General features: G+C 41.5%; 1 protein-coding gene across 4 annotated transcripts in view; it reads right to left on the reverse strand.

Annotated features, from left to right (window-relative positions):
• The window catches only part of LOC123505441 (protein phosphatase 1 regulatory subunit 7-like), a 63,101-nt gene that overhangs the window by 26,256 nt on the left and 20,319 nt on the right, over window positions 1-16,526 (reverse strand). For all 4 annotated transcript variants that reach the window (XM_045256731.1, XM_045256728.1, XM_045256729.1 and 1 more), the window contains exon 2: window positions 12,456-12,589. In XM_045256731.1, the coding sequence (XP_045112666.1) occupies window positions 12,456-12,530 (75 nt within the window). In that variant the 5' untranslated portion in view covers window positions 12,531-12,589. The remainder of the gene's footprint in view (window positions 1-12,455; window positions 12,590-16,526) is intronic.

Below are 16,526 nucleotides of genomic sequence, written 5' to 3' on the forward strand. Positions count from 1 at the left end.
ACTGACACTAGCCCTTTTTCTGTTCCCTCCTATTTTCTCTATTCTCACATTTGTTCCAAAGTTGGATGTTGCATCTATGTGTGGAACAACTTAACTTGCTTTCGTGCCCTTGCTTTTGAATTTTCAGAGTTCTTCACCATCTTGCTTAGACTCAATAGTCACTCTCTAAAATTAATATGTGCTGTCTATCTCTCCCCTAACTCCTCTATTCCTCTGACTATAGTAAATTCTTTGACTATTTCACATCCAAAGTGGAGCACATTCTATCCCTCTATCCTTTTGCAAAGATCTCGATCCTTGGAAGTTTCAATCTTCACCACCAGCTTTGGCTTTCTTCTATCTTCACTGACCATCCTGGTGAACTAGCCTTCAACTCTGCTATCCTCCATGACCTAGAGCAACTGGTGCAACACCCTACTTGTATTCCTGACTGACTTGGAGATATGCCCAACATTCTTGACCCTTTCCTTACCTCTAATCATTCTGCTTATGCTGTTACCCTATCTTCTCCGTTGGGCTCCTCCAATCATACTCTCATATCTGTATCTTGTCCTATTTTTCCAATCCCTCCTCAGGATCCTCCAAAGCAGAGGTGCTTCTGGCATTTTGCCTCTGCCAATTGGGGGGACCTGAGGATGTATTATGCTGATTTTCCCTGGAATGATTACGGTTTCCATGTCAAAGACCCATCTCTGTGTGCTAAACGCATAACAGAGGTGATTATTGGCTCCAGATGTAGTATGTAGGAGTCTCCCTCATGAACTGGTGAAAACGGGATTTATTCTGATGGGGATAAATGGGGAGAATGGGATTTCTGATATGTTTATTTTACACGTTTTGATGTTTTTGCTACCCACATGGGTTCTATTGTATTTCTAGAGTAATTATTATACTTTAATGTGAATGTTACTCTGGGTTATTAATTTATAAAGGAAGGTATTTATTTGCCACCTTGCCATGTCAGCTGTCACCAAGTCAGCTGATGAAGGCTTTGTCATGGGTTGCCTGCCTTACAATAAATTTGTTCACCACTGTCAGCCATGCTGTTTGCACATCACCCTCCTCTCTGCTGCACCAATTTGGCTTTGCCATGTTCCTCCATTGGCTGTAGTTTGTGGAAAGAATACCATGGTGCCCAGACCCGGGAATCTACCAGAAGTTTAATGAATGGCGAAGATGTCTGGTGAGCAGCTTGAAAGGAAACGTACCGCGATTCGTGGTTGGACAACTCATGGTAGTAAGGCGTCGCAGGACCTACTTGCTGATCCATATGTGACCAGGGTGCAACTCAAGGATGCTGTGGAGGAATTCAAAAACGTTTGGTTGCCTTGAACACCATGCAAGCGGAACTGGAACTTGAGATAAGTGACCCTGATTTGTTAAAAGCAGACTTAGACAAGGCAGACAGCTTTTTCATAGTGCTGCTAGAACTGCAATACTACAAGCTGCCCAAAGGTTAGTGGACTTGGATGAGGCTGCCAACGAAGGGAGGAAGTCATCACACGAGTGATCGTAACTCTGCAGTGTCTATGTGTTCCAGTACTAAACTTCCATGCCTTGAGTTAGCAAAGTTCAGTGGTGAGGCAAAGTCTGTCATACAGGGATTGTCACTTACTGCAATCAATTATAGTGTAGCCTGTAAGTTATTGAAAGACTGGTTTGGAAAGTCAGAAAGGATAATTTTCATTCACATCTAAGCTCCTCTCAGCTTAAGCATGCCATTCAAACATGAAGGGTTTAAGTACCAAGTCTGCCTTGAGGAAGCTGCAGGATAACCTTTTGACCCACATCAGAAGTTTAGAAGCATTAAGTGTTAGTGGTAGTGAGTATGGCCTCTTCCTTACTCCACTGATTCTTTCTCGTTTGCCCAGTGATCCACTACTGGAGGGACTGACAACAGCGGTGTGAGGGAGTCCAAGAAAAGAAAGCACTCTCCCAGTTCTGCCTCAGCTCTCCAGGCCCTTTCGGAGATGAGTTCAGGTTGGTGTGGATTTTGTAACAAGCTTCATGTCACTGAATGATGTTTTAAAGTTCTTCAGCTTTTACCTTCAAAACAACAAGAAAAAACTTGTTCTGCCGAGCTGTGTTTTGTGTGCTCAAAAAGAAGGCACACATTAAGAGGTTGCAAAGCAAAGTGTGTTAGATGCAAAGGCATCCATAATGTGCTTCCGTGTTCTAAAACTAATTCTTTACTTAAGGTACTTAAAGTTTAAATACCCCATGTATTTCAGCGTATTTCCCCAAAATACTTCATCACTATGTTGCCATATGTTTGGGGATGCTTTGGTGGTGTTCTGAGGATTTTCGATATTTTTCAGATTTTTCGATACCATGGCCACATTAATGTTGATCAACCTGCCAAAGAAGTTGAAAGTGATTTAGGAAATGCCACTATTAAGCCTAGTGATCTTGGTGTATCTCACTCTTCTCATGGCTCTAATGTTCCACTGAAATAAACGTATAGTGTTTTGCTAACAGCAAAGGTCAAAGTGTATGGTAGTAATGGCATATACAGTGAAGCTACTTTGTTTGACTCAGGGTGATGTTTGTACATCACCCTCCTCTCTCCTCCACCAATTTTGGATTTGCCGTGTTCCTCCACTGGCTGTTGTTTGTGGGAGGAATAAAAGTGATAGTGTCTGGCATGGAGGAATACATTCCACTTTCTTTTTCTCAATCTAAGCCTTCTAAACCTTGGTTTAACACAACTTGTTCTCGTGTTATTGTACTGAGTGGCAGTACTGGGTTAGGATTATTACCCAATATTAGGGTATGTATTTAGTCACCAAATCCTCATCTTCTCTCCATCTATGTAGCTAGGAGCTCTTATATAGGGAGTCCCTCGAGGGAGAACAAGAGGGATGACGTAGGCAGTGCCTATCATGGTCACCGCCTTTATAAGGTGGGTGCGTGGTGGCGTCCTCATAGACCATCACCGCTCTTGTCTGAGGTAGGATCTCCGATCAATCTCCCGGAGGTGCTGCAGTACTCCACAAGGTCTGGCAAGAACAACTCATAAGGAGATACTTCTTGTGGTTTCAGCAACATCCCTGTGGGACCCTCTGCCCCCTTCCACCCAGCAGGCAGACCCAGGCAGAGAGAGAGAGAGAGAGAGAGAGAGGCGCCAGCGAGAGGACGTGACGCCATACTTCCCTCCCGGGGCGCCACCGGCCACCTCACCTCATCTCGTCCCAAAGCTGAGTCACCTAAGGTTCCTCCCATAGTTCTCCCTCTATAGGCAGGGTAGATAGGCGTTTACCTGACTGTGTTGTGTCGCCAGAGGATTAAGGTGTCTATTTTTGTTAAGTTTGGCTGTTTCTCCCCCCCCTTGGATCTGTTACATCTTTCTTTTTTTTAACCACTCAGCCTAAGCTTCACTTAGGCCCAGTACACTAGGCCTGAGCGTCACATAGGCCCAGTACAGATGGTGGCAGCGGTGGGATGTGTTTAATATAGACACATCGGCCCACGTAACTCTCCGTAGAGACAGGAATAATCAGTGTTTATCCCCCCCCTTGTTTAGTAGTGAAGTGGTGTTTCTCCTCACAGTTTATTTTTTTTATTTTTGCCTCATGTTTCGAGTGGCCATTATCGGGTCACAGCGACAGGAAAGAGGAAGAGGAACAGTGAGTGATGTTTTGTTGGTGTTTCGGCGGTAGCCAGGGGGCCCTCACACTCCCCCACAAGTAATTAACTTTGGGTGGTAGTCGGCTCCGTGCCGGTCCCCTTGCTGCTCTCCTACCTCATGTTTATCCGTGCGGATAAGCTGGGGGAGGAGACAAAATTTTTTCCAGTTTAGGGGTAATTCTTTATTTTTTTTTGTGTTTGTTACATTTCCCATTTGGCTCACATGTTCTGGTATATTTCCAGTAAGTTGTTTTTCTTATGCATTGGTATTTTGTTGTGCCTAGCCTATTATTTCAACAGGAAGATACACTGTTTTTATAATGAGGATTAAGATGTGTATTGGTGAAACAAAAAGCCACTGTTCACCCAAGTTTCATTTTGTTTAGTTTGAGACAAGTTGTCAGGTATTTTTTCTTTTATTATGGATGAGTTGGCGGATTTTCTGAGCTTAAGTGCGGAGTGGACACCTAAAAAGGAGAATAAACCAGTAGTTCAAACCGAAGATGAAGTGGTAGTTAACCAGATAACGAGGGTAAGTCCGTCAGGCACAGAGGCGGTAAATAACTTAGAGATGGAGGTAGATGCCTTGCGTTATTGTGTCCACGATTTGTTACAGGAAGTTAGAGATAACAGGGAGAGGCAGGCGAATAACCCTGTTAAATGCCTCATGAAGACCCGTGACATCCCTGTCCTTGAACTGCGTCACTTGAAGGGAGTAAGAGTTGGCGATTAGCTGTTTTTTCTCACAGGTGGAAAGTTGCTCAACAGATAACAGAGAGAGGCAACAGATAGTTAAAATGCGTGTGGAAGCACCATTAGCTTTACTGGTGCAAACGGTAGTGGATAAGGAAGTAACCTGGGCACAATTTAGGCAATATCTTACAAAGGAGCTCACTGACCAGAATGAGGAAAGGTTATTTGATTCTCTGAATGATTTAAAGTATTCGGTGGAAGATGACCCCATAGAATTTATGTCAAGGTTGAAATGTAAACTAGCTTTGGTTACCGTAAGGACTGATGCTGATGACGTCCCGTCTCAGAACAGGTTGATAAAGAACAAGCTAATAAAAGGAATGCCGAGAGACTGCAGGGAAAGACTAGAACTGTACCTGGACAAAAAAGTCCCGTTAACCAGGTTTTTGACCAAATTAGATACTGAAAGACTTGTTGTAATGACTTGGAAAGAGTAACATAAGAGCGGTTAGCCCGGGCCCACCACCCCTACCAACCACCACGCAAGCGGCGGCGGCGGCGGCTACACCCCACCTGGCCACCACAATAACACCACCCGCTAGCAGGTTAGACCGTCTAGACTAGATCAAAGATTACAGCAATGGCGCAGAAGAGAGAAATACTGTCCATATTGCCGAGCTACTAACCACTCAATAGCCGAGTGCTATAAAAGACCACAACCTGGCTCCTGTTATGATTGTTTACAGCTCAATTGTCGGGCGGCCATCCATCGTGCCCGGTAAAGTAAACACCACACGGAATAGGATGTTGTGACAATCCCCCATCATTAATGTAGACATCAATAACCATGTATTAGAAGCAATGTTAGATACTGGCAGTGATGTTTCACTAATTAAGATCAGTGTAATTAATGAAATGGGAATTCCAGTGAAACAAAGTTCAAAGATTCCCCCTTTGCAAGGAATCACCGGTAAGCAGATCAGAGTATTAGGCCAAGCTTATGTAACAATAGCCAGTAACAGTAACCACCCCATCATTGCTCAAGTAGCGGTAGTTCCCGATGAGTATCTCAGAACACACGTATTGTTAGGAATGAACACGATCGGTCAGTCAACTCTCACTCTAGATCACCAAGCTACGCGGATTCATTGGAAAAATCTTGTTTATCCCTTAGTATTCGTGGAAACACCATATGGAAAAGTAAGGATGGTGAGAAAGGAACCTCAGTCTCCCTCTCATAACCAGCGCTTCGGTAGGGTAACAACCAAAACACTAGTGGACTGTTACGAAACGACCCTAGTGGAAGTAAAAGTAAGTGAGGAACCTAACACCGTAATAATGATTGAGGCTAACTATAATGCGAGTGACTGAAACACGCACTGTTTTCATCCCCGTCATTAATAACACCAAAGTTAGGTTAGTGTTAAGACCAGGAACCTTACTGATAAAGTATGAAATAATAGACGAGGGACAAATAGAGATAGAAGACTCACCCCCTGACCATCGCTAAAATAAGTGAAGCCATAGGGCCAGAAAATGATTGTGTACCCACAAACCAAACCCGGTGGGAAAAGCTCAAAGTAATTCTTGACTCGCGGGACTGGTCACATCTAGAGAAAGAACAAGAGCTTAGTTTATTTCAGCTCATTCAGAAACATCAAAATTATTCATCATACATCCTGGCGAATTAGGACTAATACAAGCAGATCCAGCCCACATTCAGTTAGACGACCCAACACCCTGTTGGACACCACTCTATCGATACCCAGAGAAAGCTAGAGAAACTATTCAGCAGATTCTACATGATTTAGAAGGTAAGGGAATAATTGAAAATTTCACAGCAGCATGGTTATCTCCAATAGTATTAGTAAATAAGCCTAAAGGAGAACAAAAACTCTGCCTTGACTATCAGAAAGTAAACAAACAATTAACCATGGATATACATCCTCTACCCAAACTTGACGAGCTAGTAGAAAGTGTGTCAGGCAATGATTATTATACGCCACCTTAGACATGCGTGAAGCGTATTATCAGGTAGCACTGGACTCGGCGAGTAGAGATCTCACGACGTTCAGTGACGGTGTCTCGCTTTATAGGTTTAGACGCTTATCCTTTGGGTTAAGTTGTTCCCCAGCGATATTTGCCCGACAAATGAACCACGCATTAGCTCCCTTACTTAAACAAAACTGGGTTAAGAATTACCTGGATGATTTAATTGTTTATGCTACAGATTATACCACCTTACTCCACAGATTGGATAGATTATTCAGCCACTTAGCATATGTAGGGATTAAACTCAATTTATCCAAGTGTAGCATTGGGCAGAGACAAGTAAATTCCTCGGCACATTGTATCAAAAGAAGGCTATAAACCAGACCCAAGTAATGTGGAGGCCGTGAAACAGATGAAACCTCCAACTAACGTGAAAGAGACCCGTAGGTTTATAGGAATGGTGTCGTTCTATCGAAGACACATTGAAAACTGCTCCAAGATACTGGCCCCATTAACCGAGCTCACAAAGAAAGGAACGCCGTTCTATTGGACAGGTGAATGCCAGAAAGCTTTTGAAACGCTGAAGGAGAAACTAATACATTCTCCAGTACTAGGAAAAGCCGATCTCAATCGAGAGTTTGTCCTCGAGACGGATAGTAGTGCCACACATGTAGGGGCAGTGTTGATGCAGTATCATGGGAAAGAACCAAATGTCATAGGATATTTTTCGAAGAAGCTTAGACCAGTGGAGACTCGATATTCAACAACAGATCGGGAAGCGTTAGCTGTAGTACTAGCCTGTAGAAAATTCCACCATTATCTATGGGGTGTCCGAGTTTTAATTCGAACTGACCATCAGCCACTAGTCTCAGTTTTTCGCCAACGAACAAAATCTCCACGTATGAACAGATGGATTCTGGAGATGCGTGATTTTCAGTTTAAAATAGAGTACAAAGCAGGCAGGAAGAATGTAGTGGCCGACCAACTGAGTCGCCCTGTTCAGGTAGTAAATGTGGTAGGTCAAGATTCATTTCTAGGTTTGACCACCGATGAATTCATTCAAGCTCAGATAGCAGAACCTAGATGGAGAGAGATGAAGGAATATTTAGAAGGAGGAAGAATACCACGTGCCAGATACTCCCCTGTCATTTTGAATCAGTTTATTGTTCACGATGGAGTGTTATATTACTCCAAACAAAAGAAAGATGGAACCATCCTATATTTATTGGTTGTACCCCAGACATTAAAGAAACAAGCTATTGTATTGGCCCATGAAAAAGAGTCTGGACATTTAGGACAACTAAAAACCATGTTAAAAGCTGAAGAATATTTTTACTGGCCAAATCAAAGATCAGACATAAAGAAATTTATCAGAGAATGTATAATTTGTCAACAATGTAAAACTGCACCAGCTTTACAAAAGACATACCAGGAATTGCCTCCTGTAAATCAACCTTTGGAAAGAATTAGTATCGATATTACTGAAATGACTCCAGCCAGAGGAGGTTATAAGTACGTATTAACCATCATAGATCACTTTTCAAGATTTGTAAAGTTGGTGAAGTTACGGTCCAGACACGCTGAGGAGGTAGTTAGGGTTATTAAGAATTACTTGGGAGACTATGGGGTACCGAAGGTACTCTTAGCTGACAATGCGTGCGAGTTCCGCTCACAATTGTTGACAGAACTCTGTCATATGCATGGGATCGAGATGGTGTTCTCCACCCCATACCATCCATGTGGGAACTCTATCACCGAACGGTTACATCGAACCATGAAGTCAGTGCTAGCGTCTCTCGGGAAAGGACAACCGCACAGGTGGTCTGAGTGCCTCACGCAGTGTCAGCAGATCCTTAATGCGGCCGTACACGAGACCACTGGCGAACAACCCTATTTCCCTTTCTTCCGGCGCTATGCTCCTCGCTATGTGGGAACTACTTTGCCCCAGGTGGACGATGAAATAGACATTAATACAGCCTTGGAGGCAGTGAGACAATCATCCCGTGCAAATAGCAGGAAGTGGTTAGCTAGAGCGAAGGACCAAAGAGTCGAGGTAGATGATTTGGTGTGGATAAAAAGGGAACAGTTTGGTTCGTCAGCCGATAGAAAACTTGGTCTCAAGTGGATTGGACCGTATAAGGTTAAAAAGGTGAATTTAGATGGAGTGTCATATGAAGTGGAAAATGTGTTCAATGGCAAAATACTCCATAGACCAGCTGACCGAGTGAGAAAATATGTAACAGATGAAGGGTACGTGGTAGACATAGAAGAAATTGTAGTGCCTTCCGATGAGGAGGAAGAAGACAATGAGGTAGAGGAGCCCAGACCGACTCGTGAGAGACGGCCAGTGAGGAGATTTATAGAAGAATACTAAGTGTATAGACCCCTAGGGACATTGGAATCTTGTGACTGCCCTATACTTTTTTTGCAGCTACATCAGACCCGCTGCTGGGGAAGGAGACCACCACTGTTGGGGGTGGCTGGAGTGTTCATGAGGAGGGGCCTCATGAATCCAGTCCCCACAGAATGAGGCTTTGGTGAGGACTAAGGTCCTGCCGGACCTGTAGAGACGTCAAGATCTCGGACTAAGTGTTAAAAAGTTGTAAAGTGTTAAATGTTGAAATAGAGGAACAGTCATACCATGGATACCTTGGACACTGTAAATGTAGAAAAAGAGCTTGGAATGTTTATGTTGTGGTTACGTTGGATTGTATATCGATTACGTTGGTTGTTATGTATATTTATTCTGGTAATGTAAAAGAGAAGACGAGGATTTGTTTTCCCTGAGGAAAAAGCCATGTACTGAGTGGCAGTACTGGGTTGGGATTATTACCCAATATTAAGGTATGTATTTAGTCACCAAATCCTCATCTTCTCTCCATCTATGTAGCTAGAAGCTCTTATATAGGGAGACCCTCGAGGGAGAACAAGAGAGGTGAGGTAGGCAGCACCTATCATGGCCGCCGCCTTTATAAGGTGGGTGCGTGGTGGCGTCCTCATAGACCATCACCGCTCTCGTCTGAGGTAGGATCTCCGATCAATCTCCCGGAGGTGCTGCAGTACTCCACGAGGTATGGCAAGAATAACTCATAAGGAGATACTTCTTGTGGTTTCAGCAACACCCCTGTGGGACCCTCTGCCCCCTTCCACCCAGCAGGCACACCCAGGCAGAGAGAGAGAGAGAGAGAGAGAGAGAGAGAGAGAGAGAGAGAGAGAGAGAGAGAGAGAGAGAGAGAGAGAGAGAGAGAGAAGACGCCAGCGAGAGGACGCGACATCATACTTCCCTCCCGGAACACCACCAGCCACCTCACCTCAACTCGTCCCAAAGCTGAGTCACCTAAGGTTCCTCCCATAGTTCTCCCTCTATAGGTAGGGTAGACAGGCGTTTACCTGACTGTGTTGTGTCGCCAGAGGATTAAAGTGTCTATTTTTGTTAAGTTTGGCTGTTTCTCCCTCCCCCCCCTGGATCCGTTACATCTTTCTTTTTTTAACCACCCGGCCTAAGCTTCACTTAGGCCCAGTACACTAGGCCTGAGTGTCACATAGGCCCAGCACACTATACATGATAGAGGTTGCCCACAAAAAGTACTTGAGTCTTCAATCACCTGAATCTCATGCAGTTTATATTTCCACCTGGAACCATGCCAAGTTCGTTATTCAACTTGCCAAACACTACTTCATAAATAGTAAATGTCAAAATCTTTCAAACTCCAACTCCCCTCAAGATTTCTGGGTTGGTATTTATAGACGTGCTTAGCAGGCCTTAAGTCACATAAATGCTAAGGCATGATTAAGTATGTCTTAGCAAGTGTCCCAAATTCTTTAGCGCAACTTAGTCCTGCCTTAAAAGTTAGGCTATGATCATGGCGGATCAAGCGGGCTAAGCACCGTTGAAACACCCAAAGGAGTAACAATTTCACAACCATGGCAAAACATCAAGCACAGAGATGGCGCCCAAGGCTTTTCTGTAAGCGGAAGGATCCTCAGCGTTTTGTCCTGTCATCCACCCTCTACCTATTCTTCATGAATGATGATCTTAACCAAATTTCTTCCTCTATCCACTCTTATACTAATGATACCACCCTACACCTACCTACATCTTTTCAGAGATGCAGGGATACCACAGACAATCTGACTTCAGATCTTTCTAAGATTTCTGGTTGGGGCAGAGAAAACTTAGTAGTGTTCAATGCCTTAAAAACTTAATCCCTCCATCTATCGATTTGACACAACCTTCCAGACAACTATCCCCTCTTCTTCAATGACAACTGTCCCCTTCTTCTGCACTGAATATCCTCAGCCTGTCCTTTACTCATAATCTAAACTGGAAACTTCACATCTCATCTCTTGCTAAGGCCACTTCTTTGAAGTTAGGTGTTCCGAGGTGTGTCTGCCAGTTTTGCTCCTCCCTTCCCTCTCACTGCTAACCCTGTACAAGGGCATCATTTGCCCATGTATGAAGTACTCTTCACATGTAACTTAAGAGGGGGGAGGTGTTCCACTCACCTAGTTCTAGGGTGGAATCAAAAAGCTTTCGTCTCATCGATTCCCCTCCTCTGACTGACTGTCTTCAGCATCTTTCTTACTGCTGGAATGTTGCATCTCTTGCTTTCTTCTACCGTTATTTTCATGCTCTGTTCTTCTGATCTTCCTAACTACATGCCTTCCCTCCTCCTGCGGCCTCACTACACAAGGCTTTCATCTTCCTCTCACCTCTATTCTGTCCAACTCTCTAATGCAAGAGTTAACCAGTACTCTGTCATTCATACCTTTCTTTAGTAAACTCTAGAATTCCTTGCCTGTGTTTGTATTTCCAACTTCCTATGATTTGACTTTTTTTTTCAGAGGAAAGTTTCAAGACATTTGTCCCTGTCTTTTGGCCAACCCTTTTGGATCTGTCAGGGGACTGGGAACTGAGTGGACATTTTTTTTTTTTTTTATCTTTTGTTGCCCTTGGCCAGTTTTCCCCTCTTACATAAAGATAAAAGGATACAATCCCTGTACAGAGTTAATATATGGGAGGATGTGTAAAACTAGTGAAGACAACTCAGAATGCCTAACTTTATGGATATTGTTTTAACAATAGAGAAGAATGAAGTTTTGTTAAGATTTTATACTTTCCAACAAAACATGGTATGTATTTCTTTGGTGACAGGTAAATTTAATAATCTAAATTTGTCTACTGATTACTGTAGATTATCTAGCAATGATCTAGAATTGTGAATATTGGAACTGGTGGACATTATAAGCTATACACTACTCCACAAACAATTAGATCTGCACAGAATCTGAGACAGCTCACACAAATCATTCCAACTGGTCTACTCGCCACCACACTGCATAATACAGGCTCATCCAGCTGAGTAACCATATAGGTTATCCAAGCCACTGAATTAATTATTATTCCATTGTTTAGTATAAGTAATCTTAGTCATAAGTAATAATTATTAATAACCAGGACTCCCAAATCACACTGGAGTCTCTAATAGTTTCCTATGAAGGTTTTTCAGTAAAGGATAGGCCAAGGATGTTCAGTGTAGAAGACAAGGACAGATGGATGTCACAGCAGAAGGGGCAGGTGATAATTATCTGGAACTTGTGTCTAATGGATAGAAGGAAATAAGTTTTTTTTAAATATTGCTTACATAAGCTCTTAAGGGTTAATGCAAATATAGTTAGACATACTATTGATGACATTCATATTGCTATTTTGAAAATAAGTTTAGAGCAATGTGATTCAAAACCTCAACATGAAAAAAAATAAATAAATAAAAGGGGGGTGGGGGGAGGGAAGATGGCACAAGCATTACAAGTTCACCCAGTAAGTCCTCCATTAGAAAGTAGACATGAAGCATGGAGGTATAACTAATTCATTAGCTTAACTTGCACTACGGAACAGAAGATAATACAATTTACTTTAATTCCTAATATGTACTGTAACAACAACTATAACATACATTGAAATAAAAATCACACTAAAACTTGTTGCTAATTGCCACAAATATTGTAAAAATCCAAAAGCTGTACAGTAGCAATGAAAAAACATCTAAAATGAATACAAACATGTCAGAATATTTATACCACACAAGAAAAAAAACAATTGTCATTTAAGTAGAATCAGTGCAATCTATTGGTATTTTCACCTCTTGGTTCTTCCTCAGGATCAGACTCAACAGTGGGTTCATCATACTCCTCAGTCTGATTACCAGTTGACACATCTTCAGAATCTTGAGACATCTTTCCTTCACCTCCTGGTTGTCTCAGGTTCCCTAAACACCTGAGAAAATCAGTGCATTTAACAGAGGTGTACAGTTATTCATCAGGCTAAGGAGGCAAGCTTCTGATATAAATCACAAATTACTGATCTCATCTGCATGTACTGTATCCATTGATGGAGCTCAAATACCAAAAGAATACTCAAGGAAACCATACAAAGTTAACTATGCATCTTGATATTTTGAATCTTAATCAGTATTTTCAGTACCAATTATGATTAAGATTCATGATTCTACTGTACTTTTAAATAAAGATTTTACAGTAATTCAAAATACTTTAATGCAAATGTTGTTTTCTAAAACTTTAATAGTTTTACTGGTATTTCAACCAATACACTGCATGTAATAAGGGAGGCAGTGGTGTAGTGGATAAGGTGGTGAGCGTAAAATCAGGCAGATGTCCATGCATAAGTTCTAATTCCACCACACGCTGCCTTGAAACTTTGTCATTGAGCGGTTTAAAGTTACCAACATATCACCATGATACCCAGGTTCTAGGTGGAGGTGTAATTGCCTTACACCAAAGATGTGTTTGGGTGGTGATATGGGCTCTAATATGGGTACCACCATAAATAAAATTGCCTGTGCTGCTAATGGGTGAAAGCTGGACAGCACTTCCCATACTCTTCAAGTATACCTACAGGTGCTATAGGCTAAAAAAAAAAAAAAAAAAAAAAAAAAAAAAAAAAAAGCCCTTTTGTAGAACCTGCATCTCATGGTTATGATCAACTCTAGCCCCATTCAACTGTTGTAAATCAATAATTTTAGCTTATTTAGGGATGGGCTTTTTGTTAGGTTAGTTTACTTAATCAGGATTGAGAGTGGGTGAAACCCCACAGTTAGGGTGTTAAAGAATGTTTGATTAGGTTAGCTTGCTTTATGCGGGAAGTATCCACTAGGTTAAGGGATGCTCGAAAGGGGAGTATTGGTTGAAACTGCAAATTTACTAATTTAACATAATTTTCAGTCCTTCAAAAGTTTTCTAATATACTATCAAGAGGTCTACACTTCTTTGAGGATAATCATACTATCAGCATCACAATTCCACAACTTTATGCTAAAGACCTAAACAAATCTAACTTAAATATATCTTAACCTTGCCACATGCAACATGGAGGGCAGGTGGGATCAAGATTAAAAATATTACATCCAATCACAAGAATGGCAAGGCCGTGCAATTTTTCTTAATATTTACCAACCATTTCATTTTTTTTTATAATTGCTTTAACAAATTTCTGGATGTTGATATATATAGTATGATATTCTTCAACCTTAATTCTGTTAGACATTTAACATTAACTTTGGGAGAAGAGATTAAATTTATGAAAAACTTATAGTTTCACCCAACCAATGATTTTCTGACATGGCTTGTGTTTTTTTTGGTGAGATATGTAATGAATTTCCATTGCCAATTACGAGTTTTCAAGTTACAACTCTTTTTCAACTTATGCTTACCTATCATCCCCAACGATTGTTGGATAGGGGAGCATTAAGTCAAGTATAACATGCACTGGAGAAGAACTTGGAAATCAATAAAATCACAAAAAAAATTCTGAATATATATACATAAATTACATCTTTGATGGTGGTGGTGGCAGTGGCGGTTGTTGTGTTATTGGTGAGTAGCATTGCCAATGATCAATGGTTACTAACCTCCTAGCCAGGGAGCCTGTGCTCCCACTCAAAAACCCTGATTTCCCACAGGTCACCCAAGGTTGTTGGGGACGAGAGGTAGGAACATGTTGAAAAGATCTGTCTTAAAAACTATCCATTTGCAATAAAAATTATGCAAAACATCATTCAATTCACTAAACATCTCACCCAAAAAAAAAAAATAAATAAAAATAAAAAAAATAAATAAATAAATAAAGCCAAGTCAGAAAATTGTTGGTTGGCTGTAACTATAAATTGACCAAAGTTATCTCCATAATTATCATCATCTATTTTGATGAATTGTCAAAATTATTCTGGCAGTGGGTGACGTCCATGAGGACATTGTCCGCGAGAAATGTTCTTGTCATTAAGGGTATAGGATTATGGGCATAATTAAACACTGATATTGTTATCATCAATCTATAACTGATGCATAAATGGTGGCACTCTTTTAATGTACATGTCCTGCCCGCTCTCATTGATTCCCAGCTCCCACTTTGCAGCTCCTCAACCCAACTGATTTGACATCACATATGAAGCCAAACTATTAGTCAACAAGGGAAAGAAAAGAAAGCTAATAAATGGAGGAAATGGGATTAAAACAGGAGATAAAAAGAAATTGATAACAAAAGGAGGAAATGGAAATAATACAGCATAGAAAGAAAATGGATAATGAAAGGAAGGAATGGGAATAAAACAAGAGACAGAAAGAAAATGGATAACGAAGAGGAATAGGAGGATATTACGACATTGATATATAGCCACATCTGTATTTACCTAGTTATATTGTATAGGGTTCAAGTGGGGCTCAGTGTATTCTGTCACCATATCTCCACTTAATCTAATTTTTCTTTAAAGGTATGTACATTATGTGCTGTAACAACTTTATCACTCAATGTATTCCACTTTTCCACCATTCTATGTGGAAAACTGTATTTTCCAATATCCTTCACACACTGCCTCTTCCTGATCTTCTTTGCATGTCCTCTTGTACTAGCATCTGTCACCAGCACCAAGTCTTACTTGTCTATCTTTTCAATGCTACTTACTATTTGATACAATGTTATTAGGTCTCCTCTTTCTCTTCTATCTTGTAAGGTTAGCAGTACCATTTCCTTCAGCCTTTCTTCATATGTTAGGCCCTTCAGTTCTGGCACCATCTTTGTAGCTAGCTATTTTCTGGATACTTTCTAATCTTCTTTAATCCTTTTTCAAGCACGGTGACCACACCACTGCTGCATATTCCAACTTTCAACATATCGTGCTTGTAATAATGCTAAATTTGCAGTTTGAGCCAATACACCCTATCTTGAATTTATTTTTCCCTAAGTCTAACAAACTTGGGGACCTCCTGGAAAAGCGGGGTTTTTGGGTGGGGAAAGCAAAAATGAGACAATTTGGGTATCCCAAAAAATCTAAGAAAAAAATACCCATTTAAAAAAAAAAAAAAAAAAAAAAAAAAAAAAAAAGGAAAAATCACAAAATTCACGACTACTTTTCACTGAAATTATCCTAACCTAACATAATAACCTGCTAGTTGGGGGCTGCGCCCCACCCGGACCCCCCGTAAACTATCCTAACCTAACTAAACCTAACGATCCAGAAAATCTAAGGACAAAAATCTAACGTAACCTAACCTAACCTAACCGGGGACCGCCCCCACAACACTATCCTAACCCTAACAAACCTAACCTAGCCGGGCCAGACACCCCCTACAACAGTAACCTAACCCTAACATAAACCTAACCTAATGTAACCTAACCTAGCCTGGGGGGCTGCACCACCCTGGATCCCCCCTACACTTCTACATCACTAACCTAATCCTAACATAAACCTAACCTAACTGGACCCCCCTGCAACACCAACCTAACCCTAACATAAACCTAACCTACCGTATCCTTGTTTTGGGGCAGCTTCCCTCCCCACACACTGGTTCTCTTATAGCTTCACACAATATGCCCTACCTCTACCAATACCCCTCCTCACAATACCTTAACGAAAGAATGAAGGTCCTGGCTGGTCCTCTTCTCGATTGTACACTGACTTGCATCGCAGGAGCGATGATTTCCCAGTAATCAAATTCGCAACCTTTATACAACTAGTGTCACTGGTGACCATGGCTGAACTGCGCACACGGATGTGCCCCGCCTACGAATACATATAGCAAATTCCCATTGGCGCAACTCGTGGTGTTAAGAGGTGGTGGCACATCATTGGACAAAAGAACTATAGACACAATAAGAATCCTATTCAGCAGTTACCCACAAACCCCAGCAAGTCAGTGTA

The sequence above is a fragment of the Portunus trituberculatus genome, chromosome 18 (assembly GCF_017591435.1).
Source record: "Portunus trituberculatus isolate SZX2019 chromosome 18, ASM1759143v1, whole genome shotgun sequence".
NCBI classification, from domain to species: domain Eukaryota; kingdom Metazoa; phylum Arthropoda; class Malacostraca; order Decapoda; family Portunidae; genus Portunus; species Portunus trituberculatus.